At 44.6% G+C, this 15,837-nt stretch overlaps 1 protein-coding gene across 3 annotated transcripts in view; it reads left to right on the top strand.

The window, feature by feature from the left end:
- Positions 1–15,837, top strand: part of LOC125457094 (solute carrier family 22 member 15-like) — a 72,444-nt gene that overhangs the window by 11,243 nt on the left and 45,364 nt on the right. For all 3 annotated transcript variants that reach the window (XM_048540811.2, XM_048540813.2, XM_048540810.2), the window contains exons 2-3: positions 84–296; positions 939–1,071. In XM_048540811.2, the coding sequence (XP_048396768.1) occupies positions 84–296; positions 939–1,071 (346 nt within the window). The remainder of the gene's footprint in view (positions 1–83; positions 297–938; positions 1,072–15,837) is intronic.

The following is a 15,837-nucleotide window of genomic DNA, read 5'->3' as shown; positions in this document are numbered from 1 at the left end:
CTCATAGCAGTAAAGTATGTATTCGTTAGTACTGATACTGCAAGTACGCATTCATTGTGCAATGACTCCTTTCTTTAATTTAGGTTTTTGTTGCCGCCCAAGCTATCTTTATGACTATAGTTGGAGCGAGGGTACCTTATCACTGGGACTTTGGAAACATTTCACCTGGTTCGAGCCAGAATAACATTTCAATCAATCAGAATGAGGTGTTTAAGCACTGGCTTCGCATGGTGAATAAGTCTGAGATTCAAAGACATGTGCATTTTGATGCTGGTTCATCATCTGTTATCAGAGAGGTAGGTAGGATGTTTAAAGAATGGTTATCTCATTTGAGAATTATGTTAAGTCAGTAAATCTATGTTGAAACCTTCAAGCTATGTGAAAATGGGACTCTGTTTAGTTGTATTGAAATGAGCTATCGCATAAGGCCTGGAACAGAATTTGAGTTCTCTGTTCTAGTTGAAATCGTATGAATGATCAGGAACTAGAACTCTTTTGGCCATAGGATCAGAACGAAAAATAGCAGAAAAACTATTCTTTCAACTCCTTGATCCTACACAGCCATTCAGCCATTCAGTGAGATGACCGCTGATCTGATGCTTAACATGATTCCGCTTTACTGCGCTCTATACCTGTAATTTTTGACTCCCTTGTCGATTAAAAAAGTGTCCAAATCAGTCATGAATGTATTTAATGCCCCAGTCTTCACTGCTATCTGGGAAGAGATTTGCAAATGCTAAAGACACTCTGAGAGAAAAAAAGTTCTACAGTTTCTAGATAAACTGTGCCCAGCTCTAGATTCCCACAAGAGAGTAAGCATCCTTTTAGCATTTGCCATTTTGAGCGTCCTGAGAATCTTTTCTTTTCAGTAAGATTTAGAATGATAAAATTACAGTTTGAACTGTTCCTCATTTGACATATTTGTTGCACTTTGACAGTGGCTTCTCATTGGAGATGCTTCATACAAAATTTTTTTGGCCAGTTCAGTATATTTCTTTGGTGTCCTGATCGGTGTAATCATCTTTGGGCAACTTTCTGATCGGTTTGGAAGGAAGAAAGTTTACTTAACAGGTATGGATATTGAAAGAACAGTTTTTTTTTTAATCAATGTATTGACATGAAATAATTCAATATGAATTAAGAACACAAAAACATTCTGTTTAATTAGGGAATATCATCCAGGATATGTCAACTGACCATCCATTTTGGTGCACTGCTACAGTGAAGATTTCCCCTCATTTTGTGAATATGTGTAAAAGAGATGTGTTTAAAAAACAAAGATACGAAGCAGCCTTTATGACCCTTAAGCCTTGTATCATAGATTTTTGGACTCTGAGAAAATAATCAGTTAATTGATGACTTCAATTTTTTTTAACAACTGACCATCTAGAAATTCTCCTTTTGGCCTGAAACAGCTGTCAGTTTATCCTGAGACCACTACTCTTACTTCTAGAATCTGCAGCAGGGGAAATCAGTCCTCTTTTGCCTTGTCATATCCTTTTAGACTGTTATGTTAGGTGTTAAAACACCTGCCATTTTTCTAAACTGCACAGAATATTGGCCAGTTGTGGGTTCTTTAAATGCTCCTCTCATTCTTCTAAACTCCAGAGAATATTGGCCAATTGTGCTACATCTCTTCAAATGGAAGTCTGTTGTTCCAGGAAACCATAAAACAAACCTTTTTTTTGATGGCAAGAATATCCTTCCTTGAGTATGAAGATCAAAACTGGAACTCATATTCCAGAATTCTTGCACCAAGACCCTGTGCAATTGCAATAAGACATCCTTATTCTTGAACTCCAATGTCCTTTCAATGAAGGCTCAAATACCCTTTTCCCTCATAGTTGCTTAATGTATCTGTGTTCTAATTTGTGCTTTTTGTACATGGGCATCCAAATCCCTCTGAACACCAACATTTCATGGTTAACTCTCCATTTAAACAAGAAACTTCATTTCTAGTCCTCCGACCAAAATAAATAACTTCACATTTCCCTGCATTATACTCCATTTCCAAATGCCTTATTAAAAGCAATTTATAATTCTTTGCAGACTCTTGTCCTCCTGACATCCAGTGTTCCTAATTAACTTTTGTTTGCTGGTAAGCTTGAATACATTGCAAGTTTATTTCAGCAGCTTTGATGAAATGGATTCTAAGCTGATAATTCTGAGTCTGATATGACATTTTGCAAGTGCAATCTGACTCAGAATACCGGAATATTGCAAAGAAGACTTATACCATACTCAAAAAGTTAATTTTGTTCCTCTGTCTACAGATGCTGGAAAACCTGCTAAGTTTCTTCAGCAATTTCTTCTGTATTTGCTGGCGGTGTAAATCCTACCTGCAAATGGTTTCTTGGTCAAAGGCAGATTTATAACAAGTATTTGTAAGTTCCTAAATTATCAGTTTCAGAGGAAAATATAGTGAGGACACTGAAATAACAAGAAATTGATGCCGCAATAGAAATTGTGCAAAGGTCATTGCATGTAGAGTCCATATATTAGTGTTAGGGAATACCTTTAATAATAAGTAATCTCTTTTAGAAGAATAAATAGAACAATGGAAGGTTCATGTTGAGTTAATTAGAACAATAACACTAAAAAGATTGCATATAGTAGTGGTATAGATAATTGCTGTTTCCTTGATGTATTGAAGATAGTTGTATACAATGTCATGGATAAAAGGGAGAAGTGAATTTACCTACTTTACCTGGTTGTTTGGTTGTCAGTGACAGGTGATTCTGATTTCTTTTCACCTCATTCATAATAGGCTATGCTGTGTTTTCCCCTAAACTTTCTGTTTGTGAAGTCCAATTTTTAAATGACCAGCAACAAACTTTCTTTTGTAAGAAGTTCAGAAAGTGCTGGTGATACTCACCAGGTCTTTGGAGAGAGAAACTGTTAATATTTCCAGTTCATTAATATTCTTTTTTGGAACATTCTTTAGGTTTAAAACAAACAAGGGATGACTTATTCAAGCAATCAATTTGGTGAATAATTTGCAACACATGCACTGTCACAAAAGTATATAAGGAAAAAAGAAAGGGAAAGGAAAGAAGTTATAAATAGAAATTTTAAAAATAAAGCTATCAAAATCAATTTGCATATGTTAGAGTCCAGTGAGTTAATGCCCAATGATAGTTTGCAATTGGCTTATTTGGCAAAATTATATTTGTAGAAGTGTATGGAATTGCAGTTGAAGGTGCAGCAGCATGATTTCTGTAGTTGAAAATTTGTTCACTTTTCTGATGAAGTAAAGGATATTTCCAGAAGTCAGATTTTGAGAGTTTGAGACTAGAAGTTGGCTGTAACTAAACCTGGAGCTGCTTTGTTGATTGTACTGACGTAAGTAGCTAACTTAGGGATGGTATAATTTAAAGCTGCTCAACAAAATGTTTCAGTTAGGTCACCAGGCTTCAGGGAGTTGTTTTAATGAGCAAGATGGTGTTGATGCAGCTGGTCAACAACCATTGTGTGTTGAGGCAGATAAAATGTGAGGTCATTAGTACCATCTCAGACTTTCAGTGTTCTTTCTTCAGAATAGGCTGGGTTAGACATCTCATCTGTGATTCATTTTCTGTGTCTTGACTGGAGTGTCTACACTGTGCAAGGACTGTGGCTTTGTTATAACCAAAGCCAGTGCCCCAATTCATTACATTTCTAGATGGGATACTGCAACTGTTAAGCTCCCAGCTGTGATAGGACAGACTGGGTCCGCTTCTATGTCCCCTTGTTAGTTGATTGCAACAAGCTGAATATTATAAAGGTATTCAGAAGGGAAAAGTCCTTTCTTCCAGACCCAAATAAGCTTCTGTTTTAAAAGAGCCAAATTGATTAGACATTCTTGAATTAACAAAAGGAGTGCTTTATTAATTAGCAAATGTAAAAAGAATTAGCAACATAACACACAAATATACAGATTGGAAATTAGGTAAATCCAAAAAGAAGCATACAAATGAGTCTTTGATTGTTTATGAAGAGCAGATAATTGAGCTTTGTGGCTCTTGCAGTGGCAGTTGCCAATAACATTGCCCTTGATAGTTGAATGATTGTTTTTCGAAGTCCTTGGCTTTGTAAGCTGATTGAAGTTCCTTTGGACTGAATCTTAAGTACGTTTTTTGGCTAGATCTGAGTTGTGCAAGGTTTTGGATGTCTTTGTGCTCTGAGGCCTAGTGGGTTTTCTTGCCATTTCTTACCAGACTCACCACATTAATTATCTACCTACCCAATGGTGTCCCTTGATGTGCGATTTCCAGCCCACTGTGTGTCACTCTTGAAATAACTTGCAACCCAGCGGTTATTTGCTAGAAGGCTGGAATCGTTTCATTTAAGCCTTATCTAAAAGGCTTCTGTGCACTTGGACGAGCACTGGCATTTTGAAATATTATCTATTTTTTAAAAGGGTTTTGCCCCTTAAAGAGAGTGAGTCAGGTGACCTGGTATGGGAGGTAGGGGAGGCAGTCTAGGGACTGACTGTAGTGTTGAGAGGATGCGCAATTTTACTCTCAAGTTTATCCTCCATCTGCTTTGTGTTCTATTTATGTTTCAAGCTAACCACAAACACATTAACAGGTGATGAGAGTGGGATCCAGCCCACAAACTGTTTTTTTTTGCCAGGAAGAAACATGTTGACTGGGCTTCAAAAATGGCATGGAATTGTGGATATGGCTTTGAGGGAAGCAGTCACAAGGGGATTAGGGCTGCACTTGACGCCAGGGAAGAATGGTACACACTGGGGAGCAAGCCAAGAGTGGCAGTTGTGAGGGAATTTGGGCCGTGGCCAGTGGCTGGGAATTATCAACTGGGAGCTTCCTGCAGTTGTCGCAGTGAGCCGTTGCGAGGAAGCTTAGGCTGTGGATGAAACCAGGGAAAAATGGTGCGTTAACATAGTCAGTGAGGGAGCGGGCAGCAAAGGGAATGTTCACAGCCTGTGAATTTAGAGGGTTCCTCCATGACGCCTTGCTGGACCATTTGATTTGTGGCCTCTGACATACAGCCATCCAGTGGAAGCTACCAGGAAGGAGAAACCTGGATTTCAAGGCAGCTTTCGAAATTGCTGCCTCAGTGGAGTTTGGCACCAGCAAAGCAACACAGTTGAGTGACGATGCCTGTGTGCATATAGACAAGGAAAAACTCAGTAGAGTGCAGTACCAAAAATAGGAAGTTAGTAGTGTGGTAAGAGTGGCTCCAAGGAGTCAACATGTTGCACTTGAGAAGCCCAATGTTGCATGTGTAAGGAACAGGCCATATTATCTGAAATCGTTGGGTATGACTCAAGCAAGAGAAGGGGGTCTAAAGGAGACAATTCAGAGGACAGGACATGGGTACATGCTGCCAGCCAAGGAGTGGACCAAGAGTCAGCAGGGTTTGTGGGAGGAGAACACCTAGAATCAGTAGAGTTTTAGTTAAATGTCCTGTGGGTACAGGGTGAAACTGATCATTTCTAGGTTCTTCCCAGATTAGAGAGTGAGACAGTAAGGATGGAAATGGATATAGTACAGCGGTGTCTCTGATTCCTGAATCAATGTATAGGGAAAAGTTAAAGGTGCTGTTGTTGAACCCTGCCAAGATTGCACTATAGACATATGCAAAACAAGTGGTACCACTGAAGGGCTATATCCTGGTAAAGTACAGCTACGGGACCAGAATGCTGAACTGCCACTGTATGTATTGAAAAACTACCACCTTGCATTATTTGGGCACTCATGGTTTCAGAAATTAAATTTGGTGGGTGGTTACAAAAACAAGTTGACAAAAGATTTTGGACAGGCATAAGAATGTCTTCAAGGGAGCCTTGGGGAAATGAAAGGAGTAGAAATTAAACCTCAGTTGAAGTGGAAGGCTTGACTAAGGAGTCTTAAAGCACAACCAGTAGTTTACACCATCCAGCATAAAGTAGAGGAATTAGAATGGCTTCAGAGATAATGGGAACTGCAGATGCTGGAGAATTCCAAGATGATAAAATGTGAGGCTGGATGAACACAGCAGGCCAAACAGCATCTCAGGAGCACAAAAGCTGACGTTTCGGGCCTAGACCCTCCATCAGAGAGGGGGATGGGGAGAGGGAACTGGAATAAATAGGGAGAGAAGGGGAGGCGGACCGAAGATGGAGAGAAAAGAAGATAAGTGGAGAGAGTATAGGTGGGGAGGTAGGGAGGGGATAGGTCAGTCCAGGGAAGACGGACAGGTCAAGGAGGTGGGATGAGGTTAGTAGGTAGATGGGGGTGCGGCTTGGGGTGGGAGGAAGGGATGGGTGAGAGGAAGAACAGATTAGGGAGGCAGAGACAGGTTGGACTGGTTTTGGGATGCAGTGGGTGGGGGGGAAGAGCTGGGCTGGTTGTGTGGTGCAGTGGGGGGAGGGGACGAATTGGGCTGGTTTAGGGATGCTGTAGGGGAAGGGGAGATTTTGAAATTGGTGAAGTCCACATTGATACCATTAGGCTGCAGGGATCCCAGGCGGAATATGAGTTGCTGTTCCTGCAACCTTCGGGTGGCATCATTGTGGCACTGCAGGAGGCCCATGATGGACATGTCATCTAGAGAATTTGGAGGGGGAGTGGAAATGGTTTGCGACTGGGAGGTGCAGTTGTTTGTTGCGAACTGAGCGGAGGTGTTCTGCAAAGCGGTCTCCAAGCCTCCGCTTGGTTTCCCCAATGTAGAGGAAGCCACACCGGGTCCCACTTCCTACAGACTAAGGGGGTGGCCATGGGCACCCGCATGGGCCCCAGCTATGCCTGCCTCTTTGTAGGTTACGTGGAACAGTCCCTCTTCCGCACCTACACAGGCTTCAAACCCCACCTCTTCCTCCGGTACATTGATGACTGTATCGGCGCCGCCTCTTGCTCCCCAGAGGAGCTCGAACAATTCATCCACTTCACCAACACCTTCCACCCCAACCTTCAGTTCACCTGGGCCATCTCCAGCACATCCCTCACCTTCCTGGACCTCTCAGTCTCCATCTCAGGCAACCAGCTTGTAACTGATGTCCATTTCAAGCCCACCGACTCCCACAGCTACCTAGAATACACCTCCTCCCACCCACCCTCCTGCAAAAATTCCATCCCCTATTCCCAATTCCTCCGCCTCCGCCGCATCTGCTCCCACGATAAGACATTCCACTCCCGCACATCCCAGATGTCCAAGTTCTTCAAGGACTGCAACTTTCCCCCCACAGTGATCGAGAACGCCCTTGACCGCGTCTCCCGTATTTCCCGCAACACATCCCTCACACCCCGCCCCTGCCACAACCGCCCAAAGAGGATCCCCCCCGTTCTCACACACCACCCTACCAACCTCCGGATACAACGCATCATCCTCCGACACTTCCGCCATTTACAATCCGACCCCACCACCCAAGACATTTTTCCATCCCCACCCCTGTCTGCTTTCCGGAGAGACCACTCTCTCCGTGACTCCCTTGTTCGCTCCACACTGCCCTCCAACCCCACCACACCCGGCACCTTCCCCTGCAACCGCAGGAAATGCTACACTTGCCCCCACACCTCCTCCCTCACCCCTATCCCAGGCCCCAAGATGACATTCCACATTAAGCAGAGGTTCACCTGCACATCTGCCAATGTGGTATACTGCATCCACTGTACCCGGTGTGGCATCCTCTACATTGGGGAAACCAAGCGGAGGCTTGGAGACCGCTTTGCAGAATACCTCCGCTCAGTTCGCAACATACAACTGCACCTCCCAGTCACAAACCATTTCCACTCCCCCTCCCATTCTCTAGATGACATGTCCATCATGGGCCTCCTGCAGTGCCACAACGATGCCACCCGAAGGTTGCAGGAACAGCAACTCATATTCCGCCTGGGAACCCTGCAGCCTAATGGTATCAATGTGGACTTCACCAGTTTCAAAATCTCCCCTACCCCTACTGCATCCCTAAACCAGCCCAGTTCGTCCCCTCCCCCCACTGCACCACACAACCAGCCCAGCTCTCCCCCCCCCCACCCACTGCATCCCAAAACCAGTCCAACCTGTCTCTGCCTCCCTAACCGGTTCTTCCTCTCACCCATCCCTTCCTCCCACCCCAAGCCGCACCCCCATCTACCTACTAACCTCATCCCACCTCCTTGACCTGTCCGTCTTCCCTGGATTGACCTATCCCCTCCCTACCTCCCCACCTATACTCTCTCCACCTATCTTCTTTTCTCTCCATCTTCGGTCCGCCTCCCCCTCTCTCCCTATTTATTCCAGTTCCCTCTCCCCATCCCCCTCTCTGATGAAGGGTCTAGGCCCGAAACGTCAGCTTTTGTGCTCCTGAGATGCTGCTTGGCCTGCTGTGTTCATCCAGCCTCACATTTTATCATCTTGGAATTAGAATGGCTGATGAACCTGGAAGGGTTGGAACCAGTAACCACAAGTGATTTGTCCATTATAATCATCCCAGCCTTAAAAATAGATGGACTGGTGTGGATTTGTGGTGCCTGTTCAGTGGACTGGCTGGGGGAAAGGAATTCTCAAAACTGGGTCTGCTGGAGGTCTACTTGCAGATAGGGTCATGACGAGTCCCAGCTGCTGCTGACAGTCGAGACACATGGGACTGTTTCACTATAAGTGACTTCCTTTTGGCATCATGTCAGCGCCAGCTCTATTCCACAGGGCGGTGGACCAAATTTTTCAGTGGGTTGCCAATTAATCAGTATTATCTGGTTTTTTTTTTACTTGTGGGATCCTCTGAAGAAGAGCATTTGAAAAATTCAGAAGAAGCCTTTAAAAGGTTGCAGGAACTTGGCCTAGAATAAAAAGGAAAGAGTGCAAGACTTTAAAAGGCTTCATAAAGTATCTGGGCCACGTAATTGATGTAAACAAGGCGCCCAAGAAGGTGGAGGCCATTGTGAAGGCCCCTAGACCAGACATTGTGTCTGACATCGCTCGTGGGACTTATATATTACTGTGGCAAGTTCATGTCTGATCTGGCAACTGTGCTTTAGCCCCTGCATCACTTGCTGGGAAAATGGTGGCCTTGGAAATGGACCCAGCAATGTGAGGTGGCTTACCAGGAGGTAAAGCAAACCATAAAAATGTTAGAAGTGTTGACTCATTTTGACCCAAAATTGCCACTGCAGTTGGCACGTGACTTCTTACCTTATAGGGTTGCCACTGTACTATTGTACATCCTGCCAAATGGAGAGGAAAGGCCCATTGCATTCACAATGAGGTCAGTAATAAAGATGGAGGAGAAACAAGCCCAAGTAGAAAGGGAAGGATTGGGCGTCATGTTCAGTGTTATGACGTTCCACCCATTTCCTTTATGGCAGCATGTTGTGCTGCTAACATATGACCGGCTGTTAACCTTCATTTTTGACCCATATATGGGACTACTGTTAGATGCTGCCTATGCCAGCCTACTCATATGAAATCAGATACCGACAGTTGGAGGAGCATTGCAATGCAGATGCTTTGTCAAGGTTACCGTAACTGGGTAATAAGCATATTCCTGACTGGAACCTGAAAATTAAATACTTTTCCCAAGAAGGCAAGGCACTGGTGTCGGTGAGCCAAGTGCAGACTGTACCTGGAAGGAGCCAATCCTGAACCTAGTAGTGGATTTACTCCTGAGAGGAAGGGCTTGTCATAGAAAGCACATGAGTTTTACACCCTTACCTATCCAGGAGTTGGGAGTTGTCCTTGTCAGAGAAGTCTGCAAAGTTGGGAATGAGAGTTGCTATCCCTCCAATGTTAAGAGAAAAGTGTTTGTAACAAATGCTACGAGGATACCCTAGCATGGTGCAAATCAAAGAATTAGACAGTTGGTTCGCATATCTCCTCCAGGCCTGTTCATCCTTTGTCTCTACCCTAGATGAAAACAGTTCTGTTTGAGTGACCACCACTGCTGGGATCCATTTCTCCTCAGATGTATAATTCTGCCCCACACAGTTTCTCCTTTTTGGAATATGCTTGACCTTGAGGTTCTTGCCCTCCTGACTGTCTGCCCTTCTTGATTTTGTTCTGTCACCTCTCTGATCTCCAAAGGTTGCAGCAAGTCAAACCAGTGGTGTCAACTGAGTTGTGTCTCTCTCACCCAGGGAGGAGTCAACCGCAGCGCCACAGGGCAACAACAGCTAGTAAGAGAGGGCACACCTGCAGAACAACAAAAACTTCCTGAGGCTTGGGAGACTAGACTAGAAAATGTTAAATAGAACATTACGGCACAGTACAGGCTCTTCGGCCCTCGATGTTGTGCTGAACTGTCATACCGATCTCAAGCCCATCTAACCTACACTATTCTGAACGAGAAGACAGCCTTTGAGGAATTGCTATCCCCAGTGAGACTGATGATGTGAATGTAGACTAAGGAAGAGTAGTTATAATTTTTTTTGTAAATATTCCTGATGATGTTGTGGTTGGTTGACTCACTGAGCTGGCTGGTTGTTTTTCTGCAGATGTTTCATTACCCTGCTGGGTAACGTCATCAGTGCAGCCTCCAATGAGGTGCCGTTGTGTTTTCCCACCTGGTTTTTAAACTCTGGAGTCCGTTGAGCTGATTACCTTACTTCTGGTCTTCCCTTGCAATGGAATACATATGCGCTCGAATTTTTTGTGTTAGTTGATGGCTTTCTTCGTCGAGTACCAGGCTTCTAGGAACTCCCGTGACTGTCTCTGCTTTGCTTGTCCCAGGATCTTGGTGTTGTCCCAATTGAATTGGTGGTTCTCCTTATTCATGTGGATCGAAATGAGTGAGTGTTGGTCATGTCTTTTTGTAGCCAATTGATGTTCGTGTATCGAGATAGTAGGAACTACAGATACTGGAGAATCTGAGATAACGAGGTGCAGAGCTGGATGAACACAGCAGGCCAAGCAGCATCATAGGAGCAGGGGAGCTGATGTTTCGGGCCTAGATCCGTCTTCAGAAATGGGGGAGGGGAAAGGGGTTCTGAAATAATTAGGGAGAGAGGGGGAGGCGGATAGAAGATGGATAGAGCCTCTTCCAAGGATGCCTACCCTGCAGAAGTTACCCTCCTCCCACTGGACAAACCTCAGTAGATCTCTCTTCCACTGCAACTCTCTCCTCTCCACCTATCTTCTCCTCTATCCATCTTCTATCTGTCTCCCACTCTCTCCCTAATTATTTCAGAACCGCTTCCCCTCCCCCATTTCAAAAGAAGGGTCTAGGCCCTAAACATCAGCTCTCCTGCTCCTATGATGCTGCTTGGCCTGCTGTGTTCATCCACCTCTATACCTTGTTATCTCTGGTGTTCACGTACCCTTGTTGTTAATTTCCTTCCAGTTGTCTAATGTAGTGTTTGTCACTGTCTCTGCAGGGAATTTTGCATATGACATTGGTCCTGTCCATAGTGGGTAGTGCGTCTTTGGTTCGGATGAACAGTTGTCGTAGGGTTGACGTGGGTTTGTGTGCCACTCTGATACCCAGTGGTTGTAGGAGCCTTGTGGTTTGTTCCAATGTGTTCCTGATGTAAGGTAGCATGTGTGTGTTGGGGCATGTAGTATCATCCTCGTGATGTTCGTGTATTAGGCAACATCTGACCCTGTTTTTTGGATATCCGTTGTCCTTGAAAACCTCGAAGAGGTATTCCTCTTCTTGGTGTAGTCCTGTGCTGCAGCAGTGTATTGCTGCCTGTTTAAATAATGATCACACACAGCTTCGTTTATGTGTGTTCGGGTGGTTACTGTTGAAGTTCAGTACTTGGTCAGTGTGTGTGGCTTTTCTGTGTACTTTCGTTTGAAATCTCCCATTTGTCTTGCACTGTACCGTGACACCCAGGAATGGGAGCTGATTGTTCTTCTCCTCCTCTCTGGGAGTTTGATTCTGGTGAGGGTGTTGTTTCTAAGTTTGTGTCTCCTCTCTAGTTTGGTCTGTTTAATGATGACAAATGTGTTGTTCACGTAGCATATCCATAGTTTTGGTTGGATTAGCAGAAGGACCGTACTTTCTGGTCTTTGCGTCACCGCCTTGGCTATAAGTCCAGAGATAGGTGATCCCATGGATGTCCCATTGATCTGTTTGTATGTTTGGCCGTTGAAAGTGAAGTGGGTGGTGAAGCACAGATCCAGTAGCTTCAGCATGTTGTCTGTGAAGATGGTTTGACTGGAGTCTTGTTGTTCTTCTAGTAGTGCTGTCCTTGTTTCCTTTGCCAGTGGGAATGTCTTTGATGTGAATAGGACAGTGAAGTACAAAGGATATCATGGTCTTGTCGTCACCTATTCTTATGTCTTTGATGGAATTGAGGAACTCTTGGGTTGAGTGGATTGAGTGGGATGACTTGTTGACGAGGTGCATCAGTCTCCTTTATAGTTCCTTGGCTATTCTGTGTGAAGTCATACCTAGTAGGGAGACTATGGTCTAAGGGGTACTTCCGGTTTGTGTACTTTCGGGAGGCCATAGAATCTAGGTGTGTTGGTACCTTTGGTTTCATTCTTACCTATGATGCTTGTATAATAGTTATAGTTGTTGGATATATATATATTGAAAGGGAAGTATGAAAATAAGGGGAGAACGGTGTTATGTCTGTTGTTTGGCACTTTGTGTCTGGTGACCAAGTGCAGGAGCTGGGAGAGGTAGTCTAGGAAAGACTGTGGAGCTGAGAGGAAGCACAATAAAGTACTCCCTGTTCTAATTTGCCCTGTGTCTATCTTGTGTTCTGTTTACAATTCAGATGAGCCACTCACACAATATAAGCTGTCCTGCTCATCAAATGATAGCTATAGAATATGCAGAGAAGGGGAAGATGGCACTGTGATTCTCTGACAGGGACTTGGAGGCCCTGGTGGGCAGGGACTGAAAAGGAGAGAAGTTCACTTCCTGGAATACTGATGGATGAGTCTGACCCATCAGACAGTGAACTGATCCAAGGTTGTCATCCATTACAGTGCCATCTCCAGCATGTGGAGGAATGACCAGCAGGGTTGGAAGAAGATCACTGACCTTCTCCACTCTGTTATGGTATGTGACAACCTCTGCTATCTTGCACTCAGTCTATCTCTGCCAATGCACCCACTTGTCACCAAGGTTCATAATGTGCCACTCTCTGTATTATATGCAACACCTTTGTTCACTCACTGCCATTTCCCCCCTTCAGCCTCCAAAACTACTAGCCCAGCATGACATCTGAACTGTTTCCCCAGTCACTGAGAAACCTTAACATTGTCCCCTACATGCATAAGCCAGCAGCCATGCCACCAACTGTTATCTCATGCAAGCCTACTCTTTCTGTTATTACAGGAGAAGACGTACCATAGCAGGACAGAGCAAAGCTGTATGGGTGGCATGGGGGTGGGGTGGGGGGGGCAGTTACCCAACATTTAGCTCCTTATTCCCAATGAGGAGAGAGGCCTTGCCCACACACAAAGACTAACATTGCTTCTGCAAGCATGCAGAGACATACATGTCCTGCCAAATAACTAACTACAACTCTGTGTATCACTGCTACTCTCCCATTAACTGCTGTCTCAGTCTCATTCTGTGCACACTATTTCTAACCGCTGGTCACAATGCTGCCTGTCACTTGGGCCTACTCTTCACAAGGAAATAGTGGCGCCAGAAGGCATCCGTCAGAGGAGAGGAATCTTGCACACGGCTCTTGTCAGTTTCCAGACACTGCAAAAGTTGTCAGCTTGTCCACCTCCAACCTATCTGGACCCCCAACCTTTGGAAGCTCAGATGAAGGAGGGTCAGCTTGGCTCTGGCCTGTTCTGCCACAAGTGTCCAGAAATGGCAAATGGTCTCCAGACTTGAAACATTGTTTGTTTTTCTCTCTACAAATGTTGCCTGACTTGCTAAGCCTCTCCACCACCTTCAGATTTTGTTTCAATGGCTGTATTCAGCTCACAGCTTTTGTATAAATTTTTGTGTTTTTAACAATATGCATGGTAATTAGTTGGTCTGTGTTGGCCCAAAACGTATTGTTACAGTTTCCTAAATTGCTTCAATACCACAGTCAAGGCTCAATGGATGGATGTGCCCTGAGAACCTAACTATGTCATTTGGAAACAGTGGGAACGATGTGTACACATTGTGTTGGAACATGCTGACACCTTTGGTCTTCCTCATTCAGTACCTGTCGTGTTCAGTTTCCTCTATGTGCAAAGGTGGACCTGTTGATGACAATGTGTTGCCCAACAGTGGCCATGCAGGAAGTGCAACATACAGAGAAGGTCAATGCTGTAGAATGGCTGCAGATTAGATATGTGTTCTGTGCAGTGCGTTGTTCTGTTATCAATGTTCTTTTCCTTCAGAAGCCCCATGATCAGTGGATTGCTGCAATCCTCTTCCTCACAAGGTGAGTCATGTACTCTGCCTACTTGGTGTGATTGCAGCTATTTTCTTTGCAACGTATGGAATGCGACAGTGAGTACTTGTAGCCTGTAGTTTCCAGCCTTGGCCTGCCTGTGTCTGTGAACCTCCAAATATGTATGTCCTGTTTCTCGAAGCTGATCTCGTAAATCTGACATGATAATGGGAACTGCACATGCTGGAGAATCCAAGATAACAAAGTGTGAAGCTGGATGTGCTCCTGAGATGCTGCTTGGCCTGCTGTGTTCATCCATCTTCACACTTTGTTATCGTAAATCTCACGTTTCAACTTTCTCAAGGTCACACCCAACCTATTTTCAAGTGCCTACCTTTCCCCACCAGTGCTGGTGTACTCACTGTGTACTCCATTATGCGAGTCTGTGCTTTCAGTGCACCCTGCCAGCGCATTGGAGAGGTGTCAGAATGGCCATGAAGTGTTGCTGGATGCTGCATGTCAGTGTTCGTGAAGGAAAGATACACATGGCTGATAAATTCTGCCCTGGCCTCTAGTTTGATCATAGTTGACAACAAGGTTAATCGATGCAAGTGCTGAACTGAATCTACTGGGTACATGTTACGATTTCCATGTTTAGTTTTCCTAATGTCTAACTTGTTTGGTGAGTTTAGTAAGACCGACTAAACATTAATGATGTGAGTTGGGCTGTCAACAAGGTCTTTAACAAGCAGTAATTTCCACTTAATTAGCAATTCGTCACTCCCTAGCAAGAAACTTGTCACACCTCGCAGGAGAAGCATTACAGATGGAATAAATTGCTGCCGCCATTGAGATGGGCTTTGCTACACTTCTTATCTGATTTTGCCATATATCATGCCATAGTGATCTTCACTCAAACTCCTGTACAATCCTGACTCGCATCCTGATTTCTTTTTCTTATTGATTTTGAAATGAAAGAGTTTCTCCACTTGCCTCACCACAGCATTCCACCCCATCTTCATGAAACTACTACCGCACAACAACGCCCCCAACGCCTCTCCCTCCCACCCCCACCCCCACCCCCAAGCCGCTGGAATAGAGATAACCTACAGGGTATTTGGGACACTGTTCAACCTTCCCTTCCAGGCCAAAACTAAGACCAACTTCTATCATTGAGCTTCAGTACAGATGATGTCTGCATGTGTGCACAATCAGGACAAGGTACAAATCACTACAGACACATGTGAGACAGTGATCCTCAAGTTAAATATCTGGAACACAAGGATTCTGCACCAGAGCCAATACAGTGTGGAGCTAAGCAACACAGCAGGCCAGGCAGCATCAGAAGAGTAAGAAGGTTGACGTCATCATCCAGCCCAACATCCACTGAATCGAACACTTGTCATGCATGATCGCAGGCTGCATTGTTTATATGCCCAGTAGAAGTCTTTGTAAGTTAGTGCACTACTCTAAACTGTGCAATTATAATTGATCACCAGGAGAGCAGAGGAAATGCTACAATGACACCTGAAAGCTTGTATAAACAAATGCAATATCCCCTTAACACATGGGAATCGCTTGCCCTTGAATGCACAAACTGGAGAGGAGACATCCGTCAAGGCACCAGCCACTTTGAACA

The sequence above is a fragment of the Stegostoma tigrinum genome, chromosome 12, assembly GCF_030684315.1.
Source record: "Stegostoma tigrinum isolate sSteTig4 chromosome 12, sSteTig4.hap1, whole genome shotgun sequence".
NCBI lineage: Eukaryota > Metazoa > Chordata > Chondrichthyes > Orectolobiformes > Stegostomatidae > Stegostoma > Stegostoma tigrinum.
The sequence above is the reverse complement of the archived record's forward strand: the minus strand, read 5'-3'. Positions and strand labels throughout refer to the sequence as shown.